At 59.9% G+C, this 12,826-nt stretch overlaps 1 protein-coding gene across 1 annotated transcript in view; it reads left to right on the top strand.

Annotated features, from left to right (window-relative positions):
• NTN1 (netrin 1) overlaps positions 1-12,826 on the top strand; it is an 80,498-nt gene that overhangs the window by 62,978 nt on the left and 4,694 nt on the right. Inside the window, exon 5 of the mRNA XM_038157528.1 lies at positions 8,036-8,110. Coding sequence (XP_038013456.1) covers positions 8,036-8,110 — 75 coding nt within the window. The remainder of the gene's footprint in view (positions 1-8,035; positions 8,111-12,826) is intronic.

Below are 12,826 nucleotides of genomic sequence, written 5' to 3'. Positions count from 1 at the left end.
GCTGCCGTGTCCTGTGCTGCTGCCTGGAGGTTCCCGGGGCATTGGAGCCCCAGCTCTGAAGGACATGAGGTGCAGAGGCTGTTTGCTTTTGTCTCAGCGGTGCAGGAGGGTTCATAAATTAAGGAGTTTGTGGTAAAAGTGACAGATGTCCCCCTGGATTGATCCCTGAGCCGAGCGCTGTGCCAGGGGGTGTCAGCCAGGCTCAGGAGCAGGGGACATCTCAATCCCCAGTGTGCCAGGGGGTGTCAGCCAGGCTCAGGAGCAGGGGACATCTCAGTCCCCAGTGTGCCAGGGGTGTCAGCCAGGCTCAGGAGCAGGGGACATCTCAGTCCCCAGTGTGCCAGGGGTGTGTGGGACTGACTGGGGGCACAGGTTTCACCCCGAGCCTGCCACGGCAGAGGGGCTGCTCAGGGGTCCAAAGCCCAGGCGATCCCTGAGAACATGAAGCTGATAGCTGAGCACATCCCAGCAGGGCTAGAGCCCTTCCTTGCCTCAGGAGCCCTGGCTGCAGGCTGGAGCGGGTTACCCATGGCCTGGGAGGGATGGAAATGCCTGCGCCGTGCCTTGTGGATCCCTGTGTCCCTGCAGGGCCAGATGTCCCCGTTCCCTGCCCAGAGGGGTGACCAGGGCATCCCACCAGGAGCCTTCTCCCAGAGAAAGCCCAGCGAAGGCTGAGCCAAGCTGAGCAATCCATCAGGCCCAGAATCCCATCATAATTCTTCTCACTGGGATTTTATTTTGGAGTTTTTAAGCCCTGCTTTGTCCAAGGAGCTTGAACCCTCCATATTTCATCCCCTTTCCTCCACGGGGAGCATCCAGCAGTGCTGTGTCTTGGCATCTCTCAGCTCCCACCCCCACCCTGCTGAAACCTGTGGGGTTTTTCACAAATCCCTAAATCAGTGTCTGCGAGCCAGAGCTCCCATGCTGCGGGAGAGAAAGGGCTTGGAAACGGGACGGAAAAGGCAATTAGTGGGAGGCTTTGAGTGCAGGCAGTTGTGGGAGAGGTGCTGCTCCGTTTCCTGCTCGTGGCCACGTGGGACAGAAAGTGGCCAAGAGCTGAGGGAGCATCACCCATTGCAGGGGACCACGGGCCGAGCTGGCCTTGGAGCCAGGGCTGGGACAATGTCAGCCCTGGTGTGGGGGGTCCTGCCTGGCTCTGCTTTACTCTCAGGGGTCCCAATCAGTTTGGGAAAACAGGCCAGAAGTGGATTGTTTAGATGAAATGCATCCACGCTCTCCCGTGCTGGGAGATGGGAGGAAGAGGAGGGGCTGCTCTTCATCTCTGCTGCCAGGCAAGAGGAGCTTTCCTGGTGCTTTTTTGGTCCCTCTCAGACAGAAGAGACCACAGTGAAAGGGCAAACAAAAATAGCAGTGTGGGGGTGAAGGTTTACAAACCTGCCAGTCAGCCCTTGTCTTATCTGAATCAAATCCAGATTTTCTGGGGATGATGATGTGAGGTGGATGATTTCAGCCAGGGGCCTTAAATAAAACCAGGTGATTGGATTGATGCAGCTCCCCATGGTTTTCCCCTGGAAATCAACCTCTGCAGTTTCAAAACCAGACCTGGCCCTTCCAAATGTCATTTTGGGCCCTTTTGTTCCCGGCCGGCGGGGAAGAGGCTGGATGTAAACGCAGGAAAGGGAAAAGCCGGCTCTGAGGGATCCCTGGTCTCCCAGCCCCAGAGCAGCTCTGGCTGCAGGTTGCAGCTTTCCCAGGGGCAGAGGAGACCCGGGGCAGAGCTGGCTGCGTGCTGTGGTACCCAGATGTTATCCTGAATCCTCCCCCAAGAGCCAGGATCGGGGGCACTGCCCTCCCTGGTGAGCTGGAGCTCCTGTTTCAGCACGGGCAGGGGGAAATGCCGAGCCCCTGGCTGCGGGAAGCGTCAGCCCTGCGGAGCGCCGGGAGCATCCCGAGCCTGGGAACAAAGCGCTGCGCAGCTCCCCGCGGGAGGGGAAATCCTCATTTCATTCACCCCGGTAAATCTGGGCTCAGCCTGGAGTCTCCAGCTTTGTACCCATCCAAAGGAGGAATTCATTCAGCCCTGCCCGGGCTTTCTCTGCCCTGTCCCAGCTGTAAGCAAGGTGATGGATTGGCTGCGTGATTGATTGATTGATTGATTGAGTGATTGATTGATCAGCAGCATCCAGCTCCCTCTGAAAGCTCCCTCATGGTGATCCCAGTGAATGGCTGGGAGCACAATGGGGGAGAGGGGCTTTTAGTGAGGGAGCTCCTGGTCACTTCAAAATAGCTCAGAAAGTCTGAAGGAAAAATCCTAAAACAACCCCCCCAAAACTGCTGAAATGCAGATAAGCTTCACACACAGCGGCGCCGTGCTCTCATCATCCCAGCGCCGGGCCTGCTGCAGCCCCACATCCACCATTCCTCCACCCCGGCATCCCTCCAGCCCCGCATCCCGACAGTGCCGGAACGTGGGGGGACAGCCTGGTCACATCCTGGAGCTGCTGGTCCTGCCGCACCAGCGGGGCCGGCGGTCCCAGGGCGCGCTGGGGCTGCCGAGGGGGAAGGGGTTGCCGAGGTGGAAGGGGCTGCGGAGGTGGAAGGGATTCCCGAGGTGGAAGGGGCTGTGGAGGTGGAAGGGATTCCCGAGGTGGAAGGGGCTGCGGAGGTGGAAGGGGCTGTGGAGGTGGAAGGGGCTGCGGGCTCCCGGGAATCCCTCGCTGCCGCTTTCCAGCCGCTCCAGGCGAGAGGCTTTAATCTAATTACATGCTTTATTTGCGCCAATTTGTTTTTCAATCAATCTTGCTCAGCCAGAAGAAAGGAGGCTACTGTGGGCTCATTTGCACCTTCTTGTTCCAAGGGAGAGGTTAATGGCCGTTATCCGCTGGGATCTGCGCTCCCGGCTCTGCCCCGGCTGCGCTGCCTGCCCGGGAGCTCCGGGCTCCCCTCCCCAGCACAGGCAGCGAGCCCCGAGACTGGCTCGGGGCACGGGGCACCTTGGGCTCCCCTCCCCAGCACAGGCAGCGAGCCCCCACACTGGCACGGGGCACGGGGCACCTTGGGCTCCCCTCCCCAGCACAGGCAGCGAGCCCCCAGACTGGCACGGGGCACCTTTGGGACACGCTGGCTGTGAGCAGCCGGGCTGGCAGGGCTCGGGATGCTCCCGAGGTGGCATCCCGCAGGAAAGGTTTTGTGTATCCGTCGCCTGGGGTGGCAGTGGGGTCCCAGGGGAAGGTTTGGGTCTGCAAAGCACCGGAACAAACAAACACGAGTGGAAATGACTCCTCCCGCTTTCCCTGCCTGCCGGGGAGCGGCACGGCTCAGTGCCGCGGGGGCTGTGCCCGGCGCAGGGCAGGGCTGGCCTCGGTGCCCCCGCACTCCTGTGCCGGTGCCAAGGGCTCCCCAGCCCGCTTTGCAGAGCAGAGGATGCTCTGATGCTCTGCGGGTGCCTCTGCCTCGGCAGAGGGGTCACAGACCCCCCTCAGCTGGTGGGACAAGCCCCTGCCAGCCCCTGGGGACAGCTGCTCCCTGCTGGGACCGACCACGGTCACTTGCTTAAACACCACCCAGTGCCAGGGGCTTGCTGGGCACCAAGGCTCGGCACAGGCCCTCTGGGGGCAGATCCTGGAATCCCTGCCCACGGGCTGAGGCTGCTGCACACCTGGGGACCATCCCCAGAATGACACAGCAGGCGCGGCTGGAGCAGCCCAGCCCCGGCTGATCCCAGCTCCCAGGCCTGGAAGGGATGTGGCTCCCTGCTCCAGCTCCTGGCCGTGCTGGAGGAACGGCCAAGGCCACCCTGCTGGGGACACCAGCTGTCCTGCGGCTGCCCGGGGAGGAAGGGCTCTGATTGTCACTGGTTAATGGCAAAGGGCATGGTGCAGCCCAGCTGGGGCATGGCCAGGTGAGAGGAGAAGAGCCAGTTAGTGATGACAGAGCCAGTTTAGTGATAACAGAGCCAGTTTAGGGCTAACAGACCCAGTTTAGGGCTAACAGGCCCCTGTCCACTCAGTGGCCAGACAAGGGTGCAGCAAAGCACAGGACAAGCGATGCCACTGCTGAAATGAATAACCTGGGAAGGATTCTCTGCCTCAGCTTTGCAATTTCATTAAATCCCCTTTACATTAAAGCAGCCAGCTCCGGGACAGACTCCCAGTGGGGTCCTGCACAAATTAATTACAGCAGTGAACCCTCATGGTCACTGGGAGCCAGAGGCTGCAGTCCCTGCACTTGTCCCATGTGGATGAGCCCATCCCTGCTCCCTGGGGAAGCAGAGGGCTCCCCATGCACCCCCCTTTTGCTCCCTGAGCTTTTCCTCCAGGGCCCAGCCACAGGCTGAGGATGTGGGCTTGCTGCCTGTAAAAGGAGCTGGAAATCTCTTTCCAGAGTCTGAACAGCCTGGAGGGGCTCTCAGGCCCATGGGGACAGGGCAGCAGGAAGCTCTGCAGAGCCATGGGGCAGCTGGACACGATGCCCTGTGCATCCCTCAGGACTGCAGCGCTCCTTGGGGGCACCTGGAAGAGTTCTGTGCTTGTTGGAGGGGCTCCGGGAGCCAGCCCAGGCTGGGGTTGAGAGCAGGGGATCTGGGCACAGACACAGCTGAGAGCTGGGATCCCCCAGCTCCTGCTGAAGGGAGGGATCGCTCAGGTCTGGCTTCGGAAAGTACACAAAAATGCACCTTCCTCCCCCTGGGCACTCGTGGGGCTTCCACAGCACTGAGATCCCATCCCTCAGCTGGGCACAGACCCTCCCGCTGCGGGGAAAGCCAGGATGCAGCAACGTGCGGGTTCAGGGATGCCTGTGGAGAAGTTCAGCTCAGATGTGGCAGAGCCATGGGGGCTGGAAGGTGCTGTGTCCCCACGGTCACTGCTGCTCTCCCCATCGTCAGGGACAGCTCACGCACAGAGGAACCCAAAAGCGGTTCAGCACAGCCTCCCCTTGCATCGCAGCAAGCCAAAGCAGCCCTGCTGCTCTGCCCTGAGCCACTCCGGGGGTGTCTGGGACCCCAGGCAGACCCCACTCCCGTTCTCTCAGTCCCTCTCTGGTAAGGGAATCATGGATTTAGGACTCGCTGTTTGGGGCTGCACCTTCCTTTAGTGGCTCAGTCGGGCTGCACATCCCTGCCAGTGACAGCAGGAGATGGGGGCAGCCAGAGCCCACCTGCAGAGCCCCCAGAGAGCACAGCCCTGGCAGGCAGGGCAGGACGGTGCCCCTCACCCCCAGGGCTGGGCTCAGGCTGTCAGGGCCGGGCTCCCTCCAAAGCCACAACACCTCCACGCTGGATCGCAGCCCACAAAGGCATTTCGGGCCCTACCTGGGGGAAATCAATAGGAATTTAGCTGCATAAATTGGGATTAGAAATCTGAATCCCCTCGGGGATCTAAGCCTTATATCTGCATTTCCAGTTAGGTACCCAGGCCAAGAAATGTGGCTTTAATCGCTCTATCATGTCAGAATCAAGGGGCCTTTAATTTCCGTTCCCGACATGTGGCTTTCCAGCGGCTCGGAGCTGGTCCCGGAGCTGCGAGTGCAGCGAGAGGCGCCCGGGGCTGGGTGTTCCCCGCAGCCCCGCTCAGCGCCCGCAGCCAGCGCCTCCCCCCTGCCCGGCCCCGGCACGGCGGCATCCAGTGACAGATCCCGGGATGGGCACTCGCACCCGCAGCTCTCAGCCTCATCACACAACAACCCCCAAACCGAAGATGTTTAAACAGAAAAAAAAAAAAAAAAAAAAATCAACTTTCTGGAAAAAAAAATAGAAAAAAAGAAATTAAGCAAAACAAAGAAGGTGTTTAGCTGTGAAAAGTCTCTGCCCAGCCAGAGAATTAGCTCTATCAAGGGGATGGGCTGAGCTGCAAAGCTGCTGAAGGCTGTGCTGACACGTTTTACTGAGCTGCGAGCGACACGAAGCAGCCGCCGCCACCTGCTCCCCCTGCGGACAGGCGGCTCCAGCGGCCGCTCCCATCCCGCCCGGCTGTGCCCATCGGGAGCCGCCGGAGCCGCCGCTTCCCCTGCCCGGGGGACGCGGGATGCAGGGCTGACCCAAAACCACCGAGGGCTGCCCGTGCTTTGGGCTCTGGAACCGGGATTTGCCCCGGAATATTTGTGCAGCTGAGCAAACCCGGGGGACAGGGCCGGGAGCAGGGCTGGATGTCACCGCGGGTTTGTCCTGCCCCGGGGACAGGGGACAGGGCCGGGAGCAGGGCTGGATGTCACCGCGGGTTTGTCCTGCCCCGGGGACAGGGGACAGGGCCGGGAGCAGGGGCTGGATGTCACCGCGGGTTTGTCCTGCCCCGGGGACAGGGGACAGGGCCGGGAGCAGGGCTGGATGTCACCGCGGGTTTGTCCTGCCCCGGGGACAGGGGACAGGGCCGGGAGCAGGGCTGGATGTCACCGCGGGTTTGTCCTGTCCCGGGGACTGGGTGCTTCACAAGGGGGGCTGGGCTGGACACGGGCTGAGAGGGGCTCAGGGAGGTCCCGGGTCTGCTGAGGACACCTGAGCCCTGCCAGGGCCCGGAGGACAGGCAGGACAGCAGCAGGGTGAGCACAATGACAGGGACAGGTGTCACAATAGGACACGAAACGACGACACGGGCACTGCTGCTCTCCAGGCGAACAAAAAGAGGACTTTTATTTTCTGACTAACATTTTCCAAAAGTGACAGTGGATTGGAGGGTGGCAGTGCCACCTCTCCAATGACACTGGACAGACCAACAGTTCATCAATTCCCTCCTCCTCCATGAAAGAATGCAAAACATAAGTTATTTGCAGGATTGTGTGTGAGAAAGTTTGTTACAAGAATGCAAACATCAGAAGGCTTAGCAAAAGCTTAAAAAATCAGGGCAACAGACAGGGACAGGGACAGGGATAGGGACAGGGACAGGGACAGGACAGGGACAGGGACAGGGACAGGGAAAGGGACAGGGACAGGGACAGGGACAGGACAGGGACAGGGAAAGGGACAGGACAGGGACAGGGAAAGGGAAAGAGACAGAGGACAGGGACAGGGACAGGGACAGGGAAAGAGACAGAGGACAGGGACAGGACAGGGAAAGGGAAAGGGACAGGGACAGGGACAGGGACAGGGGCAGGGGCAGGGACAGGGGCAGGGGCAGGGGATGTGCAGGCAAATCAGGGTCAGCCCTGGCTGGAAGGGGTGTCTGCAGCCCCGGGCTGTCACCCTGGGAGGAGCAGGGGCTGTGGGTGCTGAGGAGCCGTGGATGTGCAGGGGCAGCACGCCCACGAGCCCACCCCGGGCCTGGCATGGCCTGGCATGGCCTGGCATGGCATGGCATGGCATGGCATGGCCCTCTGCAGCCACACGGCACGGCCTGGTGCCATGGGGGCCGGGGGGCACTGCCCACCCTCTGCAGGCCCAGCAGCTCCCGGTTCAGGGCTCGGTGTGCCCGCGGGCTCCAGGGCCGTGCCCGTGGCCCGTGGCCCGTGGCCAGCGGCGGTGGCAGTGCCAGGGGGCCGTGCCAGGCTCCCGCCGGCCGCCCGGGCCGGGCCGGCGTGTCCCGGCAGTGGGGGCCCATTAGAAATGAAATGTCCCTCCTGGGGTATTTTATTTGCACACTTCAGTGGAGTGGACACCAAAAGGCTTTGCTAATGCTTCATGGGCCGCTAATTTCCTCCGTGACCCGCATTGTGGCGGGGTGACCCCAGCCCGAATCTCTGGGCAATGAATGCCAAAGGCTGACACCGGCCCGGGTTAGGGGTGACAATGGGGCCTCTGTGGGCTCCGGGCGGGCTCCGCTCGGGAGCTGCGGAACAGCGGGAATTTGTGTGGCTCTCAAAAGCCCTGGGTGGCACAATAAGGGAGGCCCCCGGGGTCTCCCAGGAAGACAGAGGCGGCCGGGGAAGCCGGGCCGGGGGAGGCGGAGGAGGACGGGCTCCTTTGTGAGCAGCTTTCTTTAGAAAGGAAGGGTTTCTCAATGCCTGGCAGATGGATATCACAGGCACGCTGCTTATTCACGGCGGCCTGCAGCTCCGAGCCGCGGCCCCTTCCCCCAGCGCTTTCTTCGGTTTAAGGCTAATTTGTTTTGTTAATGTTTTCTTGCCTCCCCCTCTCTCCGTGCAGACTGCGACTCGTACTGCAAAGCCTCCAAGGGGAAGCTGAAGATCAACATGAAGAAGTACTGTAAGAAGGACTACGGTGAGTGTCCCCTGTCCAGGGACGAGCTGTGCCACGGGGATGCGGGGCACAAACGTGGGGGTGTCCCCAGGGCCACCCAGGCACAGGTTTGGGAGAAATTCTGGCCAGGTGTGGAGAGGCAGCCCTGGGCACATGGTGCCATGTGACACTCAGGATGAGCACACCGCTGCCCTGTGACACTCAGGATGAGCACAGCCCTGCCCTGTGTCACTCTACCAATGCCCTGTGTCACTCGGGATGAGCACACCCCTGCCCTGTGTCACTCTACCAATGCCCTGTGTCACTCGGGATGAGCACACCCCTGCCCTGTGACACTCGGGATGAGCACACAGTGGACCGTCATTTGGGGGTTGTCCCAGCATCTGCAGGAGACTCCTCTTTTCCAAGTGTTTTCCAGTATCTTCTGGGTTATGATGACACCATGTCCCCTCTCACCGTGCTGTTACATGCCACGGCTTTTCAATATTTTAAAATATTTAAAATATTTTTTGCTGTGGGGATGAGCAGCAAGCAGTTCCCTGTCTCCTGCATCCAATCCCCCGTAATTCCCAGGGACTTCAGAGGGTGGTGCAGCCCTGGGACAGCTCACACCCGGTTCTGTTGGAGATTTGAGTCATGGAATTCTGGGTGACACTCACACCTGGATCTGTTGGAATTCTGGGTGACACATACTCGGTTCTGTTGGAATTTTGGGTGACACACCTGGATCTGTTGGAATTCTGGGTGACACCCACATACAGTTCCGTTGGAGGTTTGAGTGACACTCACCCCCGGTTCTGTTGGAATTCTGGGTGACACACTCGGATCTGTTGGAATTTTGGGTGACACACTCAGATCTGTTGGAGGTTTGGGTGACACTCACACCCAGTTCCGTTGGAATTTTGGGTGACACTCACCCCCGGTTCCATTGGAATTTTGGCTGACACTCACTCCCAGTTCCGTTGGAATTTTGGCTGACACTCACCCCCGGTTCTGTTGGAATTTTGGGTGACACTCACCCCCGGTTCTGTTGGAATTTTGGGTGACACTCACCCCCGGTTCTGTTGGAATTTTGGCTGACACTCACCCCCGGTTCTGTTGGAATTTTGGCTGACACTCACCCCCGGTTCCGTTGGAATTTTGGCTGACACTCACACTCGGATCTGTTGGAATTTTGGGTGACACTCACCCCCAGTTCTGTTGGAATTTTGGCTGACACTCACCCCCGGTTCCATTGGAATTTTGGGTGACACTCACCCCCGGTTCTGTTGGAATTTTGGCTGACACTCACCCCCGGTTCCATTGGAATTTTGGGTGACACTCACCCCCGGTTCCGTTGGAATTTTGGGTGACACTCACCCCCGGTTCTGTTGGAATTTTGGCTGACACTCACCCCCGGTTCTGTTGGAATTTTGGGTGACACTCACCCCCAGTTCCGTTGGAATTTTGGGTGACACTCACCCCCGGTTCTGTTGGAATTTTGGCTGACACTCACCCCCGGTTCTGTTGGAATTTTGGGTGACACTCACACTCGGATCTGTTGGAATTTTGGGTGACAGTCACCCCCGGTTCTGTTGGAATTTTGGGTGACACTCACCCCCAGTTCCGTTGGAATTTTGGGTGACAGTCACCCCCGGTTCTGCGGAGGGCTGCCCTGTGGGCTCCAGCAGACCCTGGGCAGGTGTGTGTGGCCCAGGAGGTGTCCCAGGCAGGAGATGGCAGTGAGCGGGGTCGCGGTGCCGCTGGAGCAGGGATCAGGGGAGCTGGAATGAGCTTTTCCCTTCCCTTTTCTGGCTCAGCATCGCTCCTGCAGCTCCGCCAGAGCCGTGTGCTGGGCTGGCTCAGCTGCGGGGACACCGTCCCAGCGCCGGCACTGGGGGGCTCCCACCCGGCCCTCCTGGCCATGGGAGGGTCCCCACAGCCCCAGCCAGCCCCACAGCCGCGGCAATTTGCTTTTCTGAGAACAAACCGTGGTGCAGAGGCAGCGGGGTGAGCCATGCCGGGGCAGCCCCGGCTTTCACCAGGGCCAGGCAGGGAAGAAAGGGTTGAAAAGGTGCAGGGAGGGATAATAAAGACTTCGGGACTGACACCCCAGCAGGAAGCCAATTAGGAGGCTCTTTTCCTCACCGTTCTGCTGGCATCGCTGCGCTGAATGTCCTAAAAGGCCCTAATTAGCTTGAGCAGAGCTCCTTCTCCCGCGGGCTCAATCGCAGCTATCATCCGCCCGCTCCTCAATGGGGCTTTTTAGCTCCCCGCTTCATTCAGCCTTTCAAAGGGGATATTTTCCCTTATTTATTTTTCGTATCTGTTTGTTTTTGTCGGGTTTGTGGTTTTTTTTCCCTTTTTATTTTAATTTGGGCTTTTTCCCCGCGAGATGGGCTTGGGTGCAAATATTTGGAGTGCGGCAGGACGGGGGAGGGCCGGCCGGGAGATTCGGGGAGGGGGAGGCAGGAGCAGAGGCAGAAAAGCTTTTTCTGGGGTTTTTTGGCTGCGTGGGGGAGCGCAGCTCCCAGAAAACAGGGAGAGGGGAGGGGTTTGCTGCGGTGGGGGCACTTAAATCCCGGGGGAGCAGAAGGGTGGAGGTCCCCAGAAGGAGGGGGGTTATCTGTGAGGGCAGGTGATGCTGATCCAGGTGAGGTTTGGACATCCTGTACTCCCTCAGTGCCACGTTCTGCCCGATTTTGGGGGTGTTCCCCCTCTCTGTGGGGTGTGACTGTGGTAAAGGAAACCTTTCAATCTCCATTTAGCCCCTGGTGCTGAGCTGCCTGTGCTGCAGCAGGGACGATGCTGGAACGGTTTTGTACCAGCACGGTGGTCCCGCGCTGGCCCTGCAGCCCCATCCCAGCCCTGGGCAGGGAGCGGGGCTGAGGAACAGAGTCCTCATCCGAAAGGTGAGATCATCCGCTCGCTTTGCCCTTTCTTGGAAAAAAAAAAAAGTAAAAAAATCCTTCCTTCAGCGGAGCCTTCTCTTAGTCACCCCCTTTGTCGAGAGGAGCTTGGCAGGGGCCGCTGGAAAAAAGCAAAACGTGTTTTCAAAAGGCAGCTTGAAAAGAGGGAGCGGGGGGAGAAAAACCCGAATCCCCAAAAAAACCCAGGGCAGGGGGGAAGCACCAGGCCCAGAGCCCCTGGCACTGCTGGAAGAGGAGGAATGCCATTCCCAGAGCTGAGCAATCCCTGCTGGAGCCACGTGCTGAGGGAGAGAGCCAGGGCAGAGAGGGTCCCCAGCACCAGGGCACACCCAGGGATTAGGGATCATAAATCTCCGATATTAAACCGGTAGGAAATTGGCAACTGGAGCGAGGCAAAGCCGCCGCCAAATAAATTAAAAACTGAAAAAAGGGGGGGAGAAAAATCACATTTTAACACTTTGCTCCAGCGAGGAGCCAGCCCTTCACATTCCCAAACCCAGATGGCGTCGGGGTCACCTTTTGCTGCTGGTTGGAATAAAATCCACATGGACTCCACTCCACTTGTGCAGCGAGAGGGGAGCCAAGCCTTTGGAGAACCCTGCCTTGGACCGGGCCCTCTGGGCCTGCCACCCCAGCACGCCCTTCCCCCTGGCCAGATGAAATACCCTGCAAGAGCTCTGCTCCACTGCCCCTCCTTGGGGTCTTTCCAGGGGCCAGCACAGTGAATGTCCCCACACTCCAGCTGCCACAGTCTGTGCACGGGCTGTGTGGGATGCTCCAGGGTCCCACAGCAGCATGCACAGCTTTGGCCCTGCAGCCCAGCCCTGAGTCAGCCTCAGCAGGGGAAGCCTTGAACTCAGGAGGTTTATCACAAACCCCAAATGTAAATTTAAAAAGCAGTTAAATAATTAGGTTTCCCCCGTGCTCCCTGTTTTCACGGCAGCCTCGGGAGTCTGGGGCCCTGACTCACAGTCTCTGAATGCTGCAGGGCGCTGCTTTGCTTTCAGCCCTCGGCAGCTGCCCTCAAACGATGGTTTGAGGCTTTGGGCTGGGCTTTGTTTTTATTAACATCAAACCATCCACCCCTGGGCTTTCATCTCCAGCTTCCAGCCTCCGGGGCTTTCTTGTGGCTGGAGGCTCCCAGCCAGGCCTCGAGGAGCCAGGAGCATCCCCGAGCTCTGCGGATGCAGGAGGGGACCAGGGACCCTCCCTCCCCTCCCCCAGCCCGGGGACCACTCTGTCACCTTCTGGCAAAGCACCAAAATGTGCTGAGGGCTGGCAGGCACCATCCAGGTGGGATTCGTGGTTCAGGAGTGTCAGTGTCAGGTGGGATGTGGCTCCTGGGGCAGCCCCTGCCCTCACCAGGACCCAGCTGTGCCCCTGCTGTCCCCCTGCTGTCCCCCTGCTGTCCCCCTGCCCGAGGGCTCCCCGGGGAGCAGAGCAGGCTGCAGGGAAGTGAGCCTGGAGAAAAATCCCTGCATCTCTGGGAGTGCCTGGGGTGCAGGACCCCCCGATTCCCCCCAGGGCTCGGCTGCCCGGAGCGCACAAAGGTCAGGGAGGAGCAGGCACAGGGCACAGCTGGGGTCAGGAGCTGGCCTGGATCCCCTCCTTGCTGAAACCAGCCCGGGCCAGAGCCATCCTCCCTGGAACCAGTGCCACCAGTGTGACCCAGAGCCCATCCTCCCTGGAACCAGTGCCACCAGTGTGACCCAGAGCCCATCCTCCCTGGAACCAGTGCCACCAGTGTGACCCAGAGCCCATCCTCCCTGGAACCAGTGCCACCAGCCTGGGCCAGAGCCCATCCTCACTGGAACCAGTGTGACCCAGA

The sequence above is a fragment of the Motacilla alba genome, chromosome 18 (assembly GCF_015832195.1).
Source record: "Motacilla alba alba isolate MOTALB_02 chromosome 18, Motacilla_alba_V1.0_pri, whole genome shotgun sequence".
NCBI classification, from domain to species: domain Eukaryota; kingdom Metazoa; phylum Chordata; class Aves; order Passeriformes; family Motacillidae; genus Motacilla; species Motacilla alba.
Note: the sequence above shows the minus strand (reverse complement) of the source record. Positions and strands in the feature narration are given on the sequence as shown.